Raw genomic sequence first — 17,788 nt, 5'->3', positions numbered from 1 at the left:
CAACGTTGGGTAAACCGTATAAATTATGTAGTTCCTCGTTATGAAGTTTCCGCCAGTCCGCATTCCTGTTCCTCTTGTGTCCGAATATTCGTCTCAGGATCTTGTTCTCAAATACTTTCAGTCTATGTTCTTCCTTCAGAGTAAGCGACCATGTTTCGCAATCACAAAACAACAAAAGCACACAACGCAAATGTATTTCAAAAAATAGTATAAGAAAGAAGAAATATGGATACCAAGTTTTGTATTGCTAGACAATAATTATTAGGGGAAGCGTATATTGGTATACAAGTTTTCCCCTTATCTAAAACTTACGTATTATTTAACAACCTCATATTTAAAATAAATCAGAATTAGATATAAAAATGTGTTTATTTAAAACTAGTAGAAAATGGATAACATTTTTTAAATATTTTATTTCCGGTACTTCCAAAAATGCATGATGTGGTTCTTTAAGACTTTAAATTACAGATATTTAAACAAAGAAGGTGAAACATGTAAATTGGAGAACTTGATTTAGGAGTTTCTTTGTTCAGATCTTTCTTTTCGCCATGTTGTTTTGCTCAGATACTTCTCAAATATGTTCCTTAAAGTAACTTGGCCTTTGGCTCTTCTTTACAATTGATTGTAGTAACTTACGACAATGCTTACTAAATAGAACATAAAAGCTGGAAAGAAAAACATAAACATTAACTTATTTAATATCAATCGCGTACTAGTACTAAGGTAAATGTGTTTGTAAAATAAACAACTAATCGCAAATATGGTAAACTGCATTTGCGTGCAAAAAATGCGCATATAATGTATATATTGATTATATTTATATGTAGTTGACATATAATGTAAAAATAAGTATTTTTCCTATAAATACTACATTTTTTGAGTTTGGTTAATAATGAGTTATTATTTTATCTGGGGCCGGTACAAATTAATACCTGAATGATGTTCCCCAAAACACAAAAAATCAATTCAATTCAATATACTCAATGAATACAAAAACAAGATCGATTGATTATATCCTAGTAACGATGCCTAGAGACTCCTATAAGCAAAATGAGGTAATGAAGTTGGGAAATCGGCATAACTTAAGAGAACTGACTCAAAGCTCCGGACTGTAAAATAATATTGCATTTCTTAATTTAGTCCTAGGTCTCATGTAATGAATCCGTTTCTTGTTTAGAAAGAAGTAGTCCATTATATAGAAGAGTAATAAGGAAAAAGAAAATTTAAATGATTCTACTCGTAAATTTGAATAGTTATTGTTTCTGTTTTAGCATGAAGACCTTTATAAATACTAATCAATGTATTATTTTAGTTGTATAAACACTGTCATATTTAGTGTATAGAACCTGAAAAGTAACCGAAGCACTTATTAAATCTGGTTATAAGGCTCTCGATTGATTGCATTGAAGAGGCCTTGTGTTAGTGGAAATACTTCCGCCATGCATCGTTCGGATGCCTCAGTTAAATTTCTGATAGTATAGGGGTAGGTGGTTTTTTTCCGGAGTTGCTTTTCGTGAACGAGTGCTACTTTGTAACTGTACTCCGTGCTTGAAATATTACCTGGCGGCAATTACCAATAATATAATAGAAAACATTATCCGAGTGAAAAAAATATTATATAATGTTCGTTTGTATGTGAAGTTATTTCGGAAAGTTTGAGTAGTAACTTTTGTTTACACATCGGACGAAACAAGTAACTCCGAGTTTTGAAAAAATGAACGAAAAGATAAAACCATAAGCAGTAGCAAATGAATTGTATATAAAGTAGGCCAGTTACATTATATATATATATATTTCGTTTTTTAAAGTGATAGAGAAGAAAAATGACAGAGAAATAAAATATTTTCCCATGTATTTCAATGTGAATAAACTTGAGATAATTTCCTTGAGTACTGGCTGATTCTTATATCTACGGTGTACACGATTCTAACCAAGACAGAAATTATGGTGCAAAAAGGGAGTCAGATGATGCTATGTATGCCTAAAGGAAACTAGATGGAAAACAGATGAATTCGTTGGAATGCTTATTTTTCTTTCCTAACGTGTGATGTTTATATGTAAGGTTGGATCAACTTCTGTAGTTGTGGTTTTAGATACATTGATTAAAGCGAAACGTTTTCCATCATTAGAATAGGAATGTCTTCTTTCCCATCGTAATTGTTGTTTTCTTGCGCGAGTTTTCGATATGGTATCTAGGTATCGATATGGTTAATAGGAAATGGATTTTCGATATTCAGTTATATTCAAATTCTAGTATCTGATTCTTATTGATGAATAATTCGACTGAAAGTCGTTGAATGTTTCAGAAAGTCCGTTGAATGTTTTGAGTTTAAAGTAATACATAATGCTTCTGAAGTCATACTGTCTTGTATTACCAGAGCGTCCTTTAAGTTGAAAGCTGGGAGTTTGCAGATATTATTTATTCAACATAAATTCATTTAAGTAATATTTCCTTTTTAAACATATTCGTTGATTAATCGATTTTCGAAAATTATGTTCGTGAGAGAAATTTGTGATTTCGGTATATGGAGAATGAGAATTAGGCATCTTTTGTTGAACTATTTAATTGATCTATATATGACAATTTGTTCAATTTAGTAGTTCGTGATGGATGTTGCGGATCAGATAATTGTGTGAAATCGGTTCATGTGATAAGCGCCATCATTATTCGTTTTTATACGAACAAGAACTCCGGGATTTCGAAAAGGTGTTTTCTTCACGGCGCGCGTCATATATTTAGATATGAGTGATGTGTACTCCTTTTCTCGGTGTTCCGCTAATTCCCGATTACTCAAACAATAATTTAATGTTGCATGATGGCAAGGGAAAGCAGCTATAAAATATTTATTAATTGTTGGATATATATTCAGAGAACAAGAAGGTATTATTAAATTGAATCTTGTCGGGGATTTCGAAAAGGTGTTTTTTAAGGGCCCGGCGTCATATATTTAGATATGAGTGATGTGTACTCATTTTCTCAGTGTTCCACTAAATCTAGATTACTCAAACAATAATTCAATATTGCCTGATGGCAAGGGAAACCAGCTATAAAATATTTATTAATTGTAGGATATATGTTCAAAGAATATTTAAGTGTGTTGGTAGGTCCAGAAATCGTATGGTAGCTGGAATGGCTATTATAGAAATGCAGAACAGGTAGTCTTTCAGTGCGTGTACTGATGTTCTTCAGAGAATCTAATTTAAACCATTCGAATGTTGTTAAGGGAACTTTATTTAATTCCAGTGTGAAGAAGAGATAAAGGAGAGAAATTGCTTGAAGCTGAAAATTTGTTGAGTCGACAGCAAGTTGAAAGATTAAGTGATGAAATCTTTTAGTTCTTCTATGAAAGTGGAAAATAATAGCGAGTCTGAAGCATGTGGTGTAAACTTTGAACACGCACAAACACGAATAAAGTAATTAATAGCAATAAGAATTATATAATTGACATTAATGCTTGAGGTATCCGGAATGAACATCGCATGGGAGAAGGGAAAACTTACCTAATTATCATCACGTGAACAACTATTTGTCGCGAAGACGAATCTCGAGGCAAGTTTGAACCCGAGTTTATTTAATTTTCTTGACACGGTTAAAAGTCAATACGAAAATGTTATTTCTGGTACGATACGCTTTTAAAAAGATTTGCAGAAAGTTTGTCCACATGGAAAAGAAGCATTTGAAAGAAATGTCATTCTGAATTTCGAAAATTATGGAGCAAATATTTGAACAAATAATAGAAATTGTACAAAAAATATTAATAGAAGTGATCATTATGGTAATATTTACTTGCATATCAAGAACAAGAATGATAATTTCGGATAGCGGGCAATTTCTGCAAGGCAAACCATTTATTTTTTAAGGATTTTTATTCCTCACCTAGTCTAGAGTCGTTTTTCAGCTATTAAACTGTGAAGCAAGTAATTACTAAAGGTGATCGCAAGATGTTTAACCAACGCTACCTCAATAAGTACTCTGGAGAAGTAGAAACAATAGTAAATCCTAGAAGGATGTTTCCATAATATCATCAGTGTACGTATTAAATCTAAGACTGGTAGCAAATAAGAGTAATAGTAAATTCTGGCCACAGTTATGATGTGTTGGAGATTTGGTTAACCCTTTTAATTATATAATTTCAGTTAAGCGATTACGGCATCATCCCTATTTATCGTAGGATCATGTTTCATACCTCGTTTTTTTCTAACAGAGCAACCTTTCAAATGGTGCCATTTATATTTTCTTATCATGACCTTGAGGCGTGAAATTTTGAGAGAAATCGTAATTTTTCTCTGTATTTCATTTTTAGAATCTTGAGCCCGTTTGGACTCTCCGTGCTAACGCCGAGACCTAAAAGTCAACTGAAAAGTACAAAGTGTGTGTACAAAATGTTAAGCTTCTATCTTGAATAGTAAGGGCGGGAAAATATTTATTAATCATCCACTCAATGCCACACATTACCGCAAAAGATCCTGACATAAGGTAAAAAATTTCAAGAGACGTCCCTATTTATCCTAGGACCATTGTTTTCCCATCATTCTCTTCAGAATAAAACTGTCTTTCAAACAGTACTATTTACATGCTTCCATCATGTTTCTGAGACGGCAAAATCGTAAAAAAAGGGAGTTTTAGGTTAAAATATCCCTTTCTTAAACTTTTTGCCCCTCTTGATACCCTTGTGTTAACGCAAGGATACGAAAAATTCTGATAAATATTGCACGGTAGAGTTAATGTTTGTGTAAAATTTCAACCTTCTAGGTGTGAAAGTAAGCCTGCCATTAAATAATAAATATAGGCCTAACCAAATTCTTCTTTCAGGGTCTCAGATAAAAAATTTCTCACATCCCTTTTTATCCTAGTATCATTTCTTCACATCATTCTCTTAAGAATAGAACTGCCTTTCAAACGGTACATTCACATGTTTCCATCGCGTATCTAAGGCGGGAAACTCGCGAATAAAGGGATTTTTTGGATAAAATATCCCTTTTTAATATTGTCCCCCTCTTGACTCCCCTGTGTTAACGTAGAGACCTGAAAAAATCTGATAAATACTACTCAGTACACTAAATGTTTACCCACAATATCCACAATACCCCAGATTCCCGTATAAAATAGGATCTTGGGTAAAAATTTCCTGAGACATTCCTAATTATCCTAGGGTCATAGTTCGCTCATCATTCTCTTCAGAATAAAGCTGGTTTTCAAACGACACCATTCACATGTTTCCATCATGTATCTGAGGCAGTAAAATCGCTGAAAAGGGATTTTTGGTTTAAAATATCAATTTCTTACGTTTTTGCCCATCTCGACCCCCTCTGTGCTAGCGCAGAGATCTGAAAGAAATCAATAAATACTACTGGGTGGACTGAATGTGCCAAATTTCATCTTCTACGTGCAAAGATAAGCCCGCCAAAAATAATGAAAATAGGCCTAACAAAAAATATTTCTTTTTAAAGTTATGTCGTCATCATTTGCTATGTCTCGAAGCAGTAGGCGTGAAACTATATGTAACGTGTTCTACAATGCCTCTAGACTTGAACAAATAAAAAATCTGGAAGTAAAACGATTTATTGGTCTGTTTTTAACCAAATAGTGAAAACACCACTTTAGTACATAAAAATACGTACTAGAACTCCAAACTGTTAATGATGAGTAGGAATGTCTTTTGAAGGTATTTTCATTACTTCGCATAGTATCGGACAACGCACGCTAACAACAGAAAAAGTCTTGCAGAGTAATAATATTACAATATCTCCGAAGAAGAACCTTATGTTCTAACATATATACATTATTTGGCTTATAATGGCAAAGAGCCACATGTACATCAATCAGGAGTATGCATAGACAATTCAGAACATTACAGTCCCCAAAATCGACACGGATTATTCGAAATTCTTAATAATTTCAGTTTCAACGGGAAATTTTTGTAAGAGATAATAATGAGTCTTAGTGAGTTCAAAATCTGAGTAGGTTTGGATCTAGAAAAAAATATCAAACCACTTTAGTCAAATTAGAAATTTTCCGATCATGTAAGTTTTATTAAAACCACCTGGTTTTCATAAGAAGTTTATTATTCACAAAGATTGAAATAGCAAAGAGATCGCGGGGCTGTCTGAAAGAAATGATGACAGTCAAGTGATGATGATTTTTATATGTGACGTAACACATGTTGCTTTGTTATTAAAATATTTCAGAAGCTGATAAACAAAAAAATGATTAATGGAAATTATAAATGGAATATAACTTACGAGAGTAGTGAAAACTATATCTCGTTACTACTCGAGATTAGTTACTCAAGGTATTTGATGTTTTCAAGGATATTCGGTCACTTAATGACTTTTAAATAATTTAAAACAATACTTTAATATGGATATTGCATGAAATTCTATGTGAATTAAACTTCCAAATTGAACATATTACAATAGCCGACTTTCTGACTGGTTTTTGATCCTTTTGTAATTAAATGAATTGTAGGATTTGGTAGGCCCGAAAGCATTCGCGAAACACACGGAAAATGGTAATTTGTGGAAATCAACCTTCATCAAAGAACGTACAGCAGTTTTAAGGCACAGTGACCCCAAGTTCTTAAGCATAATTTATAATTGAATCAAAAGAAAAAGTGACCGTATAAATTTTTAATGAAGAATTACTGATGAGAAGAACTAGATAATTCCACTGTTCATCCATTTTTAAAATCACGATGACCAAAGACCACACTGGAATGGGCAACTAAATCTGGGAACGTTCAAGATAGTAGACGAAAAGAAGAGTGAAATTGTAGCTTAATTTAAGTGTTTGGTTCTGTTGAGAGAAACCCCACATTAAGTAACACGCAAGGAAGACGAACATACATTCCAAGGACGAAACTACGGTAAAAAGAACTCGTGCATTCAGTAGTATTGCCACTGATAATAGTTTCGAAGTTCATGACTCTGATTCAGAATCAGATTTTGAGAATATCTTGCACACTGTTTTGAGACCGTAAGAACACATCTCCTAATAAAATAGTTGAAATTAGTTCTAAATTACAAGCAAAATTATCATGGTATATATGTAAAGTGTAAGTTCCAGTGTGAATCAAAATAGATTTAGTTTAATTATTACTTACTTACTTCTGTGTTTCATCCTTAACCTGTAAGTACTCGCGCCCTTTTTTCTGACACCAGTACTCGCGCCGGAGTCCAGTAGATTCCGAAATTGATATTAGTTTTTTACAATATCCATCCATTGATCGATACGTCCATCAGTGCTACTTGCAACCGGGTAACTTATACTTAGGAGATGAAATAATCCTCTCTCAGCGTGGCGTACAACAAGGCGACCCTCCTGACCCTGGCTTGTTCGCACTAACTTTACAATTCATAGTTAACATTATCAATACGGAACTGAACAAATGCTATTTGCATGACGGGACTATAGCTGGAGACAAGGGTACAGTACTAGAGACGTTAGAAATGATCCGTAGACGGGCTAAGGAGATAGGATTGCAAATGAATTTCTCCAAATGTGGGGTCAGCTTTCTCGGAGTCTCCAATGAGCAGTCTAATAACCTGTTCCAGCGGTTTGACGAAGCCGCGACTGGGATTCAAAGAATTTCGACAGATGACGCCAGTTTAGTAGGAGCAGCATTATCTAATGAGACAAGACGAACAATATTAAAAGATAAAATTTCTAAATTAGAATTCTTCTTTACAAGTCTTTCCTTGATTTCAGCTCATTCTGCCTTTTACCTACTACGTGCCTGATTTTCCATGCCAAGGCTGTTATACTTTCTTCGCTGTGCTCCTTCTTGACGGGATGCTGATCTGGAATTCTATGACAAAACCTTGAAAACCCGTCTAGAATCTATCCTGAATTGTTCCCTCAACAATAACTCTTCGTTTCAGGCGTCCCTCCCTGTTAACCACGGAGCTCTCGGCATTTGCCGCACCATGGACCTGGCTATTTCATCTTTTCTGTCTTCATTCTATGGCGCTAAGCCATTCATCGAGACCATTCTCCAACAAGATGTTAGCCAAGTATCGGATTCGGATGCCAAGGTTAGCATTGCTAACTGGTCACCTATAGATCAGATCCCCCTGACCTTGATAAGAGAGGACTACAATCCTCTTGGGACGATCCTCGTATATATCATAACTTTTCAGCTCTACTTCAGTCATGCGATAACCCAAAAGATAAGGCTAGACTCCTAGCTACATCATCTCCAGAAGCAGGTGCTTAGCACCATGCGATCGCGTCACCTGCTTTAGGTTTACATCTTCCCAATGACTGTTTTCGAATTGCCAGTGCACTGCGTTTGGGAGCACATGTTTGCGAGCAACAGAGATGTCCTGCTTGTAGAAGTGTCGTAAACAAGAAGGGCCTTCATGGACTCTCATGTGCCAATAGTGCGGGCAGACATTCACAACACTCCAGCGTTACCAACACTATCATGAGGGTACTAATTTCAGCAGGCGTTCCTTCTATATGCGAACCGTTGGGATGAAGTCGTGCAGACGGCAAGAGGCCAGATGGTAAGACCGTAATAGCGTGGAAGAAAGGAAAAGCAAGGGGATGTTCCGACACTTTTGCCCCTTCAAATCTACATTCTCCCTCAGCATAAGCTGGCAACGTGGCTGCTCGCTGTGAAACAGAAAAACGCAAGAAGTACAGCAATTTACTCGACAAATATAATTTTATGTCTATAGCTATCGAATCAGGTGGTTCATGGGGTCCCGAAGGCCTTAGCTTTATAAAAGAAGTCGGTCACCGCATTTATTCATAGTCAGGAGAGTCTAGAGCAACCTCTTTTCTGCTACAACGCATCAGTATTGCAGTACAAAGAGAGAACGTTGCATCAGTTTTGGGAACGCTACCCTCTGGTAAGGAACTGGAGATCTTTCTTCTGTAATCATCTCGGCGAAAGTTTGAAAGTGCTCTTGCATAGCTTATCATAATAATGTATGTTATTTAATAATTATATTTTTGTTGAAGTTGTCTTTGTGTGTGTGTGTGTGTGTGTGTGTGTGTGTGCACAGATATTAACTAGTGTACTGCATGTATGATGCAAAATGTGTGTGACCAGAGGACCAGAGTAAGTTATTATGCATGACATGACCGTAATTTGGGAGATGCAATCTGAGGTATTGCATTAACGTAACTAGCTTTCCAAACAAGATACTCTGAAGTGGATATATTAATAATATCGGAATGTGCCATATGCTTATTATGTATATGTGGCTATAGACATGTAATCTTACATCTGTTTGGAATATTACATAATATACGTGTTATATGATTTTTAAATAATTAAGACAATGTAACATAACTCTAGATATGTTTTTAAAACTATTTGGTGCAATTAGATTTTTTGTACTCGTTTTGAGACTTTTTAAAATATTTTTCTCATCAGGACTTGTGGCTAGCAACAAAAAGTTACCTGTTTGGGGGTCTGTGAATAGATTGCCCGAGTGCTAAAGGTTTGAAAGAAGTGAAAATGGTTGATTTGGCTATGAATATCGTAAATATCTGGTTTGACTTTCCTCTCATACACAGAATTTCGTTATTATTAGGTGGGTATTGCTTTCTTTTTATTGTCTTTGAAAACCTCAGAGATTCTTGATCTGACACATAAGTACACCTAAAGTTATTACTCAAACTTTCGAAAAGGAGCTAGGCCAAAAATTGAATATTATTTGTTAAATTTATCCACTCGAAATAGGATTCCTATTATGATATTAGTAACTGTCTCACATGTATAAGTTAAACTGTTTAGGAGAATACATGTAGGACCTCACTGTCTCTATAGTTGGTCAGGGAGATTGCTAGCTTCGCGGTCGGCTCTACCCTTAGAGAAATGCAACAGACTAATGTGTATTTATGTAGTTGCTGATTGATTTGTTTGTTTTAACATTAATGATTTGTGATAACTTTCTGCTTTCTTTAACTATTTTGTTTATAAATATGACACGATGTTGGAAATAATTGTTTATATTATGCTTGCTGAAAGAAAACCAAGTATGCTGATCACCTGAATAAAAATTTAACTTAATATTTGCGTATGTGTTGGATTTCTGTTTGAAAAATAGCAACAGGTTTAATTAAGCTATGTAGCAAGGGTATAAACACACACACACACAAATGTTATAATTAGCAAGTATTTTTTCTTTTCTGGAGTAAGATTCTGTAGAACAACAAATTCGTCTATTTTCATGCAAGTTGTTAAAACTAGTTTAATCTTTTAGCGTAACTTAAACAAATATTAAGAAACAATGCTCTTGTTTACAATAGTTTTGTCTGAAAGTTGGTTTCTAATGCATCACAAGTTTCTGTTTTTAGATTTAAATTTTAACAATTAAATAACGACCTCCTCCCCAAATCTCCTCATTTGTGGGATCTACGGCCATCGTGTCGTACTATCGTGATGAACTTAAAGTCTGTGAAATGATTGTTTCTGATAGCCACTGTTGAGGAACTCTGTGTAGATTATGTAAGAAAACGTGTGTTTCTAGACGAAAATGTACATGAAAAAGTACACTTTGTAATTCGAGACAAGAAACATGACAATTTTCGTCTCACCTTCGACACAAGACGGAACAATAAACTTTTTACTCTCGCGAGGAAAACTAATCCACTCAAACACTATTTTAATGTTTCACGATTCTCATAGAACAGATATACATTACAAAAGGTATGATTCGAACAGAATGAAGAATATTTATCTACGTTGAAAGATGCAGAAGCCATTACACTAATTACTCGAATAATAAGTGTGGTTTCAGTCTTGATATATATATCAGCTTATTGTTTATACCGTTAACCAAACATTGTTAAAATCACCAAGTACAGGAGACCACGTGGGCAGATCATGTAGCTAGAAAGAAAGAAAGTAGGAACTTTACCAAAGTTTTAACTGGAAGTCCAACCGGAAGCACAGAAGGGAAGACAAGATTGAGATGGATATCGAAGAATTTGGAACACAAACTAGAAAATGGATTCAGTTGGACAGAAGTCACTAGGGAGGTTTTGTGAATGCGGCATTGAACCTTCGGATTACAGATTCAATTAGATTTAGTTAGTGTATATCACTTTCGTGAACTTTTGGTGACGTCGAAGGTTTCTGATAACTTGTAGATGAAATAAAGAAAAATCACAATTTAAAATTTGTACACGGAATGGAAATTTACATCGTAAAGTCGAAAGACATGAGATTATCCCGTTGAAATAAGTCCTTACGGGTGAGATTAGACAAAGAGTATTTGAAAGACATCGATAATTTCAAAATATCTGAGAGGTATTTTGACGAAAGAAGCGCACTGCACTAAACAGATAAGTCGAGAATTGCCATAGCCAAAGAAGTATTCAATAAGAAAAGATCACTCTTAACTAGCAGCCTTAATATTGGACTGAAAAAGAAATTGGTGAAGTGAGACATATGAGGTAATGGACTTTAATTCACAGACTCGGGCAATGCGGAAGTTGGATAATAAATATTTAGTGACCTTCGAAATGTAGTGTTGGAAAAAGATGGAGAAGATAAAATGGATAGAAAGAGTAACGAATGAAGATGTTTTAAAGCGAATAGAAGAGAAGGGAACACTTCTACCTCATTCTTTGTAGAACAGCCAATTGGATTGGACACTTCTTACGAAGAAAGTGTCCTTTTCACACCGCCATGAAAGGATGGAAGACAGAAGGAAAGCGAGGAATAGACAGAAGAACACAAGTGATCGATGATTTGTATAATAGAACAGAATAATGGGGGTTAAAGGAGGAAGCTGAAAATAGAGAAGAATGGAAGAGACATTTCCAAGCTGAAATTGAAAATTAAGTGAAAGAAACCTTACTAGCCCAAGGACCTGCCATAAGGCTGAATGCCTATTAATATGAACATAAACTTACAAAATTATACGAGAACGCCTTAAAGAGAGATCTACGTGAATACAACAATTCTACAAAAATTTACGAAGCACGTTATTATTCGTCTCGTGTGGAACACTATAAAGAAATGAACTCATGATCATTGTATTGGAGGCTTTCTGCTCGTTTTTTAAGTCTACAAGAAATATAGTAATTTCAGGAGAAATTTAGGGACAGCATCCTCAAATATATATTAATCACGGCAATTCTACTTGTTGCAGGCTTATTGCGAACTTCTCTACTTTCACAATAAATTCCTCCTAAAGTTGCACAGAAAGAATAGATCCTTGACAATGTGCCGCTCTGTACAGTAGTACGAAAGAAACACTTTCTTCAATAATATAACTTAGGCATAAATTTTACTTTTGAATTCTGTAATCTACTCTCTTGCCGCGCAGTACAGATACACGTGTTGCAGATACGTTTCATTCCGTCTTACGTGGGAACGAAATGAATGTTGCCTGTGCGATGTAATAAATTTTATTATGCAATTTTAAAAAAACACCCTTTTGTGTTTTGGGGAGAAAGAAATGTCTTATCACATTCCAAGTCTAACAAATGAAGGTTCTCTCCCAAGAATCGGCGATACGGAAACTCCGCATATATTTAGATAGAGGTGGGCAACGAAGAGTACTGGTGAAATATGCCAGGCCGACAGCAAAGGATAAATCCAATATGGCCACCCGAAAGTCATGCCAATCGACTTTTGCAAGCAACCTCTCACCCACTTCCCATGTTGTGTAGATTGATATATGTACTGTATGAACACTACACATCTATAGATTTGAAATTTCGCGGACGTTGACGTATTGAACCCAATATGGCCGATCAAAATGTCAATGTGTCAACGACTCGTGTCTGGAAAACGAATTGTACTATCAAGTACATTACACTAGACGTGTATGAAAACTATTAAACGGTTCAAAATATGGCCATCTGAAAAACAATATGTCCAAACAAAATCCTGAAGCAAACAGCTCGTACTACAAAACTTAAATTTGGGTGCAAAGGTTCATTACCACTAGTAGGTGAGAAAAATAATACAAATGGATCACAATTTCCAAATCGTGTATCGAAATACGCACTTAAACTATACACTGTAAACAGTTCAGGTTGTTTCAGATGAAAATCACCTACAATTCACTGGAACAGATTTTGCAGGTGAAATGTCCGTAAGTTAAAAATGTTGCCAGTGCCTGTGTTATCTGTTTAAAGTACAACACACAAACATAAACACTTCATTTGGGAAGGTCTAGAACGCACTAGCCAGAAACGTTCTAGAATACACGTCTTAAAGTTTGGAAACCATATCATATATAACAGAAATCACCGTTGCCAACACTGCCACCGTGCCTACACTGGTAGCATAGTGGTTTACAATCCAAGGGTAGTATGTTCGAACCCGCCGCAAATCAAAAGCATATTTTTCGTTACTCACATAATTATCAATTATTCTATAGATTATTACAGCAAACATATATACGTATTGGTGCATTTATCATTCATGCAATGGTTCTGTTGAAAGTCATGGGATTACGCAGATTAAATTACGGTATATGTTTTGCTGAAATTGTGGCGTCAGTATCATATATATCACCAAAATTTAACGGTATAACTTTCTAGTGTATAAAAATAAGTGTTCGGTGAAATGGTATAGATACACGAAACAAAGTAGAAGCTCTTTGTAGTCTGTTATGCGCTATGGAAGTACATATTAATTGTTACATGTACTCTCGCCACAATCGGGAATATATGCTCGGTGAAGGCGTAGCAAGATTGTGCAAAGGCAGAGTGCTTTCACGGTGGATATGGCACAGAATTACGGTTGTACGGTTTTTCTCTAATATCTTCAAAATGGATCAAGATTATGAAAAAGTGCTAGTAGGATGTCTAGACAGTGTTGTTCTACATGTGATTTGGTTATCATGAGTGAATTACTTGACTTTGTTTTGAAGTTATTTGTAGCACTGAAAATAAATTCAATTCAACTAACCTCAAAACAAAACCAAGTAAATCACTTATGATAACCGAGGTGTAGAGATCCGCTTGTTTATGGTTATGTACGTCCAATGCATTCAAAGGCTTCACTGTTTTGATCCATTGTGAGCGTGTGTCCTCCCTCACTCCTACCCCAGTTTTTTAAATTCTCCAGTCAGCCCCACCTGCAGTGGAATAAGGCTCTATGCACTATACGTCGACGCAAACCTTGTATAACGGTGCTATTCTTTAACGTGTTGGCAACACTTTACCGTGATGACTTGCCTTACGTGCTTAGAAAACAAAGGGATGTGAATTGGCTATGATCTGTTTAGAATAGCAGTTTCGTAAAACTTATTGTCATCGACATTTATTTCTATCGTTTTTGGTACTTTGATTACTTTATTTAAATGGTAAATAGGTATAAAACTTAATGGTATATATATTATCTACAAATGAATGTTTTCTAATAATATTTTAATATTACTCACTGCCATTAATAGGCGTAGGAAGACGAACACTTTGTGTCGAAGGTGCGAAAGGTTGACATTGCTACGCCATCAACAGAAAGAACAACAAACATGTAATTTGAATGTAGAGAAAATCTGTGATTAAACCAGTTATCCTCCACCGTGATGTGAAATTAACCATATAAATATTTTCTATAGTTAACGCAGTTTCACGACGTAAATATTGTGGTGAGAGTTAGTGAATATATGTGAAATGATACAACTTAGTTAGAACCAATTGAACATACATCGTGAAAATCTATTGCGTACATGTTTGGTCAATGAGCAAATTCAATCTTCGCAGTTAATCACGTCAATATTAATGGTAAGATAGCAAAAGATATGTGAAAAGACAAATTCGTTTGACGTACTATCAATTTATCGTATATCAAGTAATTTCACCGTAAATCGTACAATGAGAAGGTGCAAGTTGAAGTAAACTGGATGGAGTCTTAAATTCATCGTCTGAATAAGGAGACAAAGCTAGAAGGATTTCTTTTCTATGAAATTGCTCTAAATCTCTCCCAAAACCCCCTGTGATCAATGTGAAAAGTGGTAAAGTGTTCAGTGAACTAACGTGTGCTAAGTGGTCGTGCACCACTAATCTTAATATAGGCCAGCAATGGAAATATAATTCAATTTTAAATTAATTCTTCGTCTTTTTTATTTTAAATGGGCTAGAAGGTTCGGAAAATATATTGAAATACATGTATCAATAGAAGTACACTAGTGAAAGATACACGTAAATGTGAAATGTAAATCACCTGCTGATCAAGTAAAATTTATCCTATGGATTTATTTTGTTTTCAGTTATTTTTTCCACGTTTCTTACATAAATCAGTACAGGAATTCTTAACATTTTGTGTTGGTATTCATACATACTCTGTACTCCTCAACGATTGACGCGTCAGGGATGGTGGGTAGGTACGAAACCAACCTCCGCATGAGTTCATCTTCACAATTCGATTAAGAGTTGCATTTAACTTTTGTTCTAACCACTGCCACCTGCAGAGTTATGTACTTGTTCTTACTGACCACTAAATCCATTTTTGGATATAAAAATTAACAGCCCAAACATGGGAAATCGAACCTGGCCGGTCAAACCATTGCCTTACAATTTTTTTCATTACCCCATGTGTAAAAGAGGCAAAATAATTTTTTGTGGTTGAGCCACAAAAGGTTGATGTTCCACATTTTTCTCCCACTTTATAGTATTCTCTACGAGGCCACTCTTTTACAACGTAATAATCGTATATTGCACGACTGTCCCATTCACAAAGACAACAGCAAAATTTGGTATAGCCTGTTTGTATTCCTAGTAACAGAGCAATAACTTTAAAATCTCCACATATTTTCCATGAGTATTTGGTGTACTGCACACAATCAAGCAGAATCTTCAGGTTTTCGTAGGATTCTTTTATTCATGTGGAATATCCAGTAGGGATCGAAGATAAACCACACACAAAAAAGGAGGACAACTTTTAAGCTTACCTTCGATGAATCAATGAAGAGACCCCATCCCGTTGGCTTATGCTCGTATCCTAACACACTAAACAGGCCATCAACGTTGTTACAATAAGAAACACTGTCACTTGTGGAAAAGAATTCTACTAATTCTTTTTTACGATAAGGATGTATAGAAATTTTCACATCTTTTTCCAAGTAATTATATTGTTGCATCCTAGAAGCAAGTAGTTCTGCTTTCCTTTTGGCCAATTCTAAATCCCGTATAAGATCATTTAGTTCACACTGTGTCATTTTATGAATCGCATTTGAAGATGGTGGAATATACTCTGTATCTTCAGGAGCAACCTCAGAATTCATCACAGCATCTTCTGTGTCAGATTCGTTACTAATGTTCAATTCATAGTTATCTGGTTTCTCTGGTACAGGAAGGTCTACTGAATGTGGGACTGGTTTCATGACCGAGAGCAGATTTGGGTAAACAACTTTCTTCTTAGTTTTAAATGAATGTCCTAAAATGTTTGGTAAACAGAAATAGCCATCTGTTGCATAGTCTCTTGGCTCTCTCCATATCATCGGGACAGCGAATGCCATTGAATATTTCTTCCTTTTAAGCTATGAGCTAAGGTCAACAGCACAAGTCAAGCAACAGTAAGTTGAACAGCAAATATGGGATGCCCAACTTTTGTCTTAATCCCCAATTACACATCCAAAATAGAGTCTTGATGGAAGGAGTAATGGTTCTCCTTTGCGATTTCAAGGTGAACTTGCCGCAAACGTAACGAAATACATTATTATTAATAATACACCGGAGTGACATGATGAAATCAGCGTTGATATGTGAGAAACATGCAATATCTTTGTTTTATTCCTTGTTCGTCTAATCTCTGTATTGCATATGTTTTGACGTTTCGTATTATTTAAGGAAAACACAGCACGCACTGATATAAGGAACAATCAGAACAACGCTCAGTTTTTATTTCAAATCGCTTCTCGCTGTTTTCTTAACTTTAAAGTTAAATACACAATAGCTTTGTAACAAGCAAAAACGAAATGAGTTATGCCGTATCAACACATGACACTGTTGCGAAACAAAAAAGTATAAAACAATTCGCAGTGTTCCCAAACTAAAGAAAATAAACTTCCCTTTTCATTGAAATTTTCATCATACACAGAAAAAGAAAAAACAATTTTCCACAATCTGTGGGTGATGAGTAAAAATTAAGATCATTTCCAGAGCTTGGGGGTGGATGCCTGCCTGGTACACCACATAACATTCAGGAAGCAAAATCACTGAAACACACTGATTTAAAGCATGAAATTTAAATTTATTATTCAGAAACTGAATTTTCACAAGATGTTCAATGAAGAATAAACAACAAAATTTTTGAATTACTGTCAAAAATAGGTGGTCTTAGGATAATTTTAGGCTTTTAGACTACTAGACTAATGATCAAGATGATTATTAGATTCGATTGGACTCCAGGGAGGTCAGTCAGGTTCTTTTCGTACGGTGAGGAAAAATTAGACAAGATTTACTTGGAAAATTAAATAAAAATGTGAAAGAGAATGTATACAGTTGCGGTATATTCCAAGAGGGTAACCTAATTAACGTAGGTCCTTTAATAATATAGTTTAGTAATAATAATTTCCAAACATGTTTTTTTAACAACGGAGTTTAATTCCCATTGAATGTATAAAATTATTGGGTCGCTTAACCATTCTAATTATTTCGGTTTATGTTAATGCGAATGGTAGCTTTAGTAGATACCTATTTCTGTATTTCTAACTTCTATATGTATGGCGAAACTTCATGGAGAAATTCTATAAATGTTTTCCTCTGAGACCTTACCAACCGATATTGCTTGGACTTTATATCGAAATATTCTGAAACATTTCACTTGGGCCTGGGAATGGAAGTTAATAACTTGCTTCATATCATGCA

The 17,788-nt window shown here is 35.1% G+C and overlaps 1 protein-coding gene across 5 annotated transcripts in view; it reads right to left on the bottom strand.

The window, feature by feature from the left end:
* Positions 1 to 372: 372 nt before the first annotated feature.
* Positions 373 to 17,788, bottom strand: part of LOC145661059 (uncharacterized) — a 970,674-nt gene continuing 953,258 nt past the window's right edge. For all 5 annotated transcript variants that reach the window (XR_014126881.1, XM_081726498.1, XM_081726502.1 and 2 more), the window contains one exon: positions 373 to 665. Coding sequence is in view for 4 of the 5 variants with exons in the window: in XM_081726498.1 (XP_081582624.1) it covers positions 613 to 665 (53 nt within the window). In the remaining variant the exon portion in view is untranslated. The remainder of the gene's footprint in view (positions 666 to 17,788) is intronic.

Source organism: Thermobia domestica, chromosome 1 (genome assembly GCF_964235325.1).
Source record: "Thermobia domestica chromosome 1, izTheDome1.hap1.1, whole genome shotgun sequence".
NCBI lineage: Eukaryota > Metazoa > Arthropoda > Insecta > Zygentoma > Lepismatidae > Thermobia > Thermobia domestica.
This window is presented reverse-complemented; position numbering and strand designations above follow the sequence as displayed.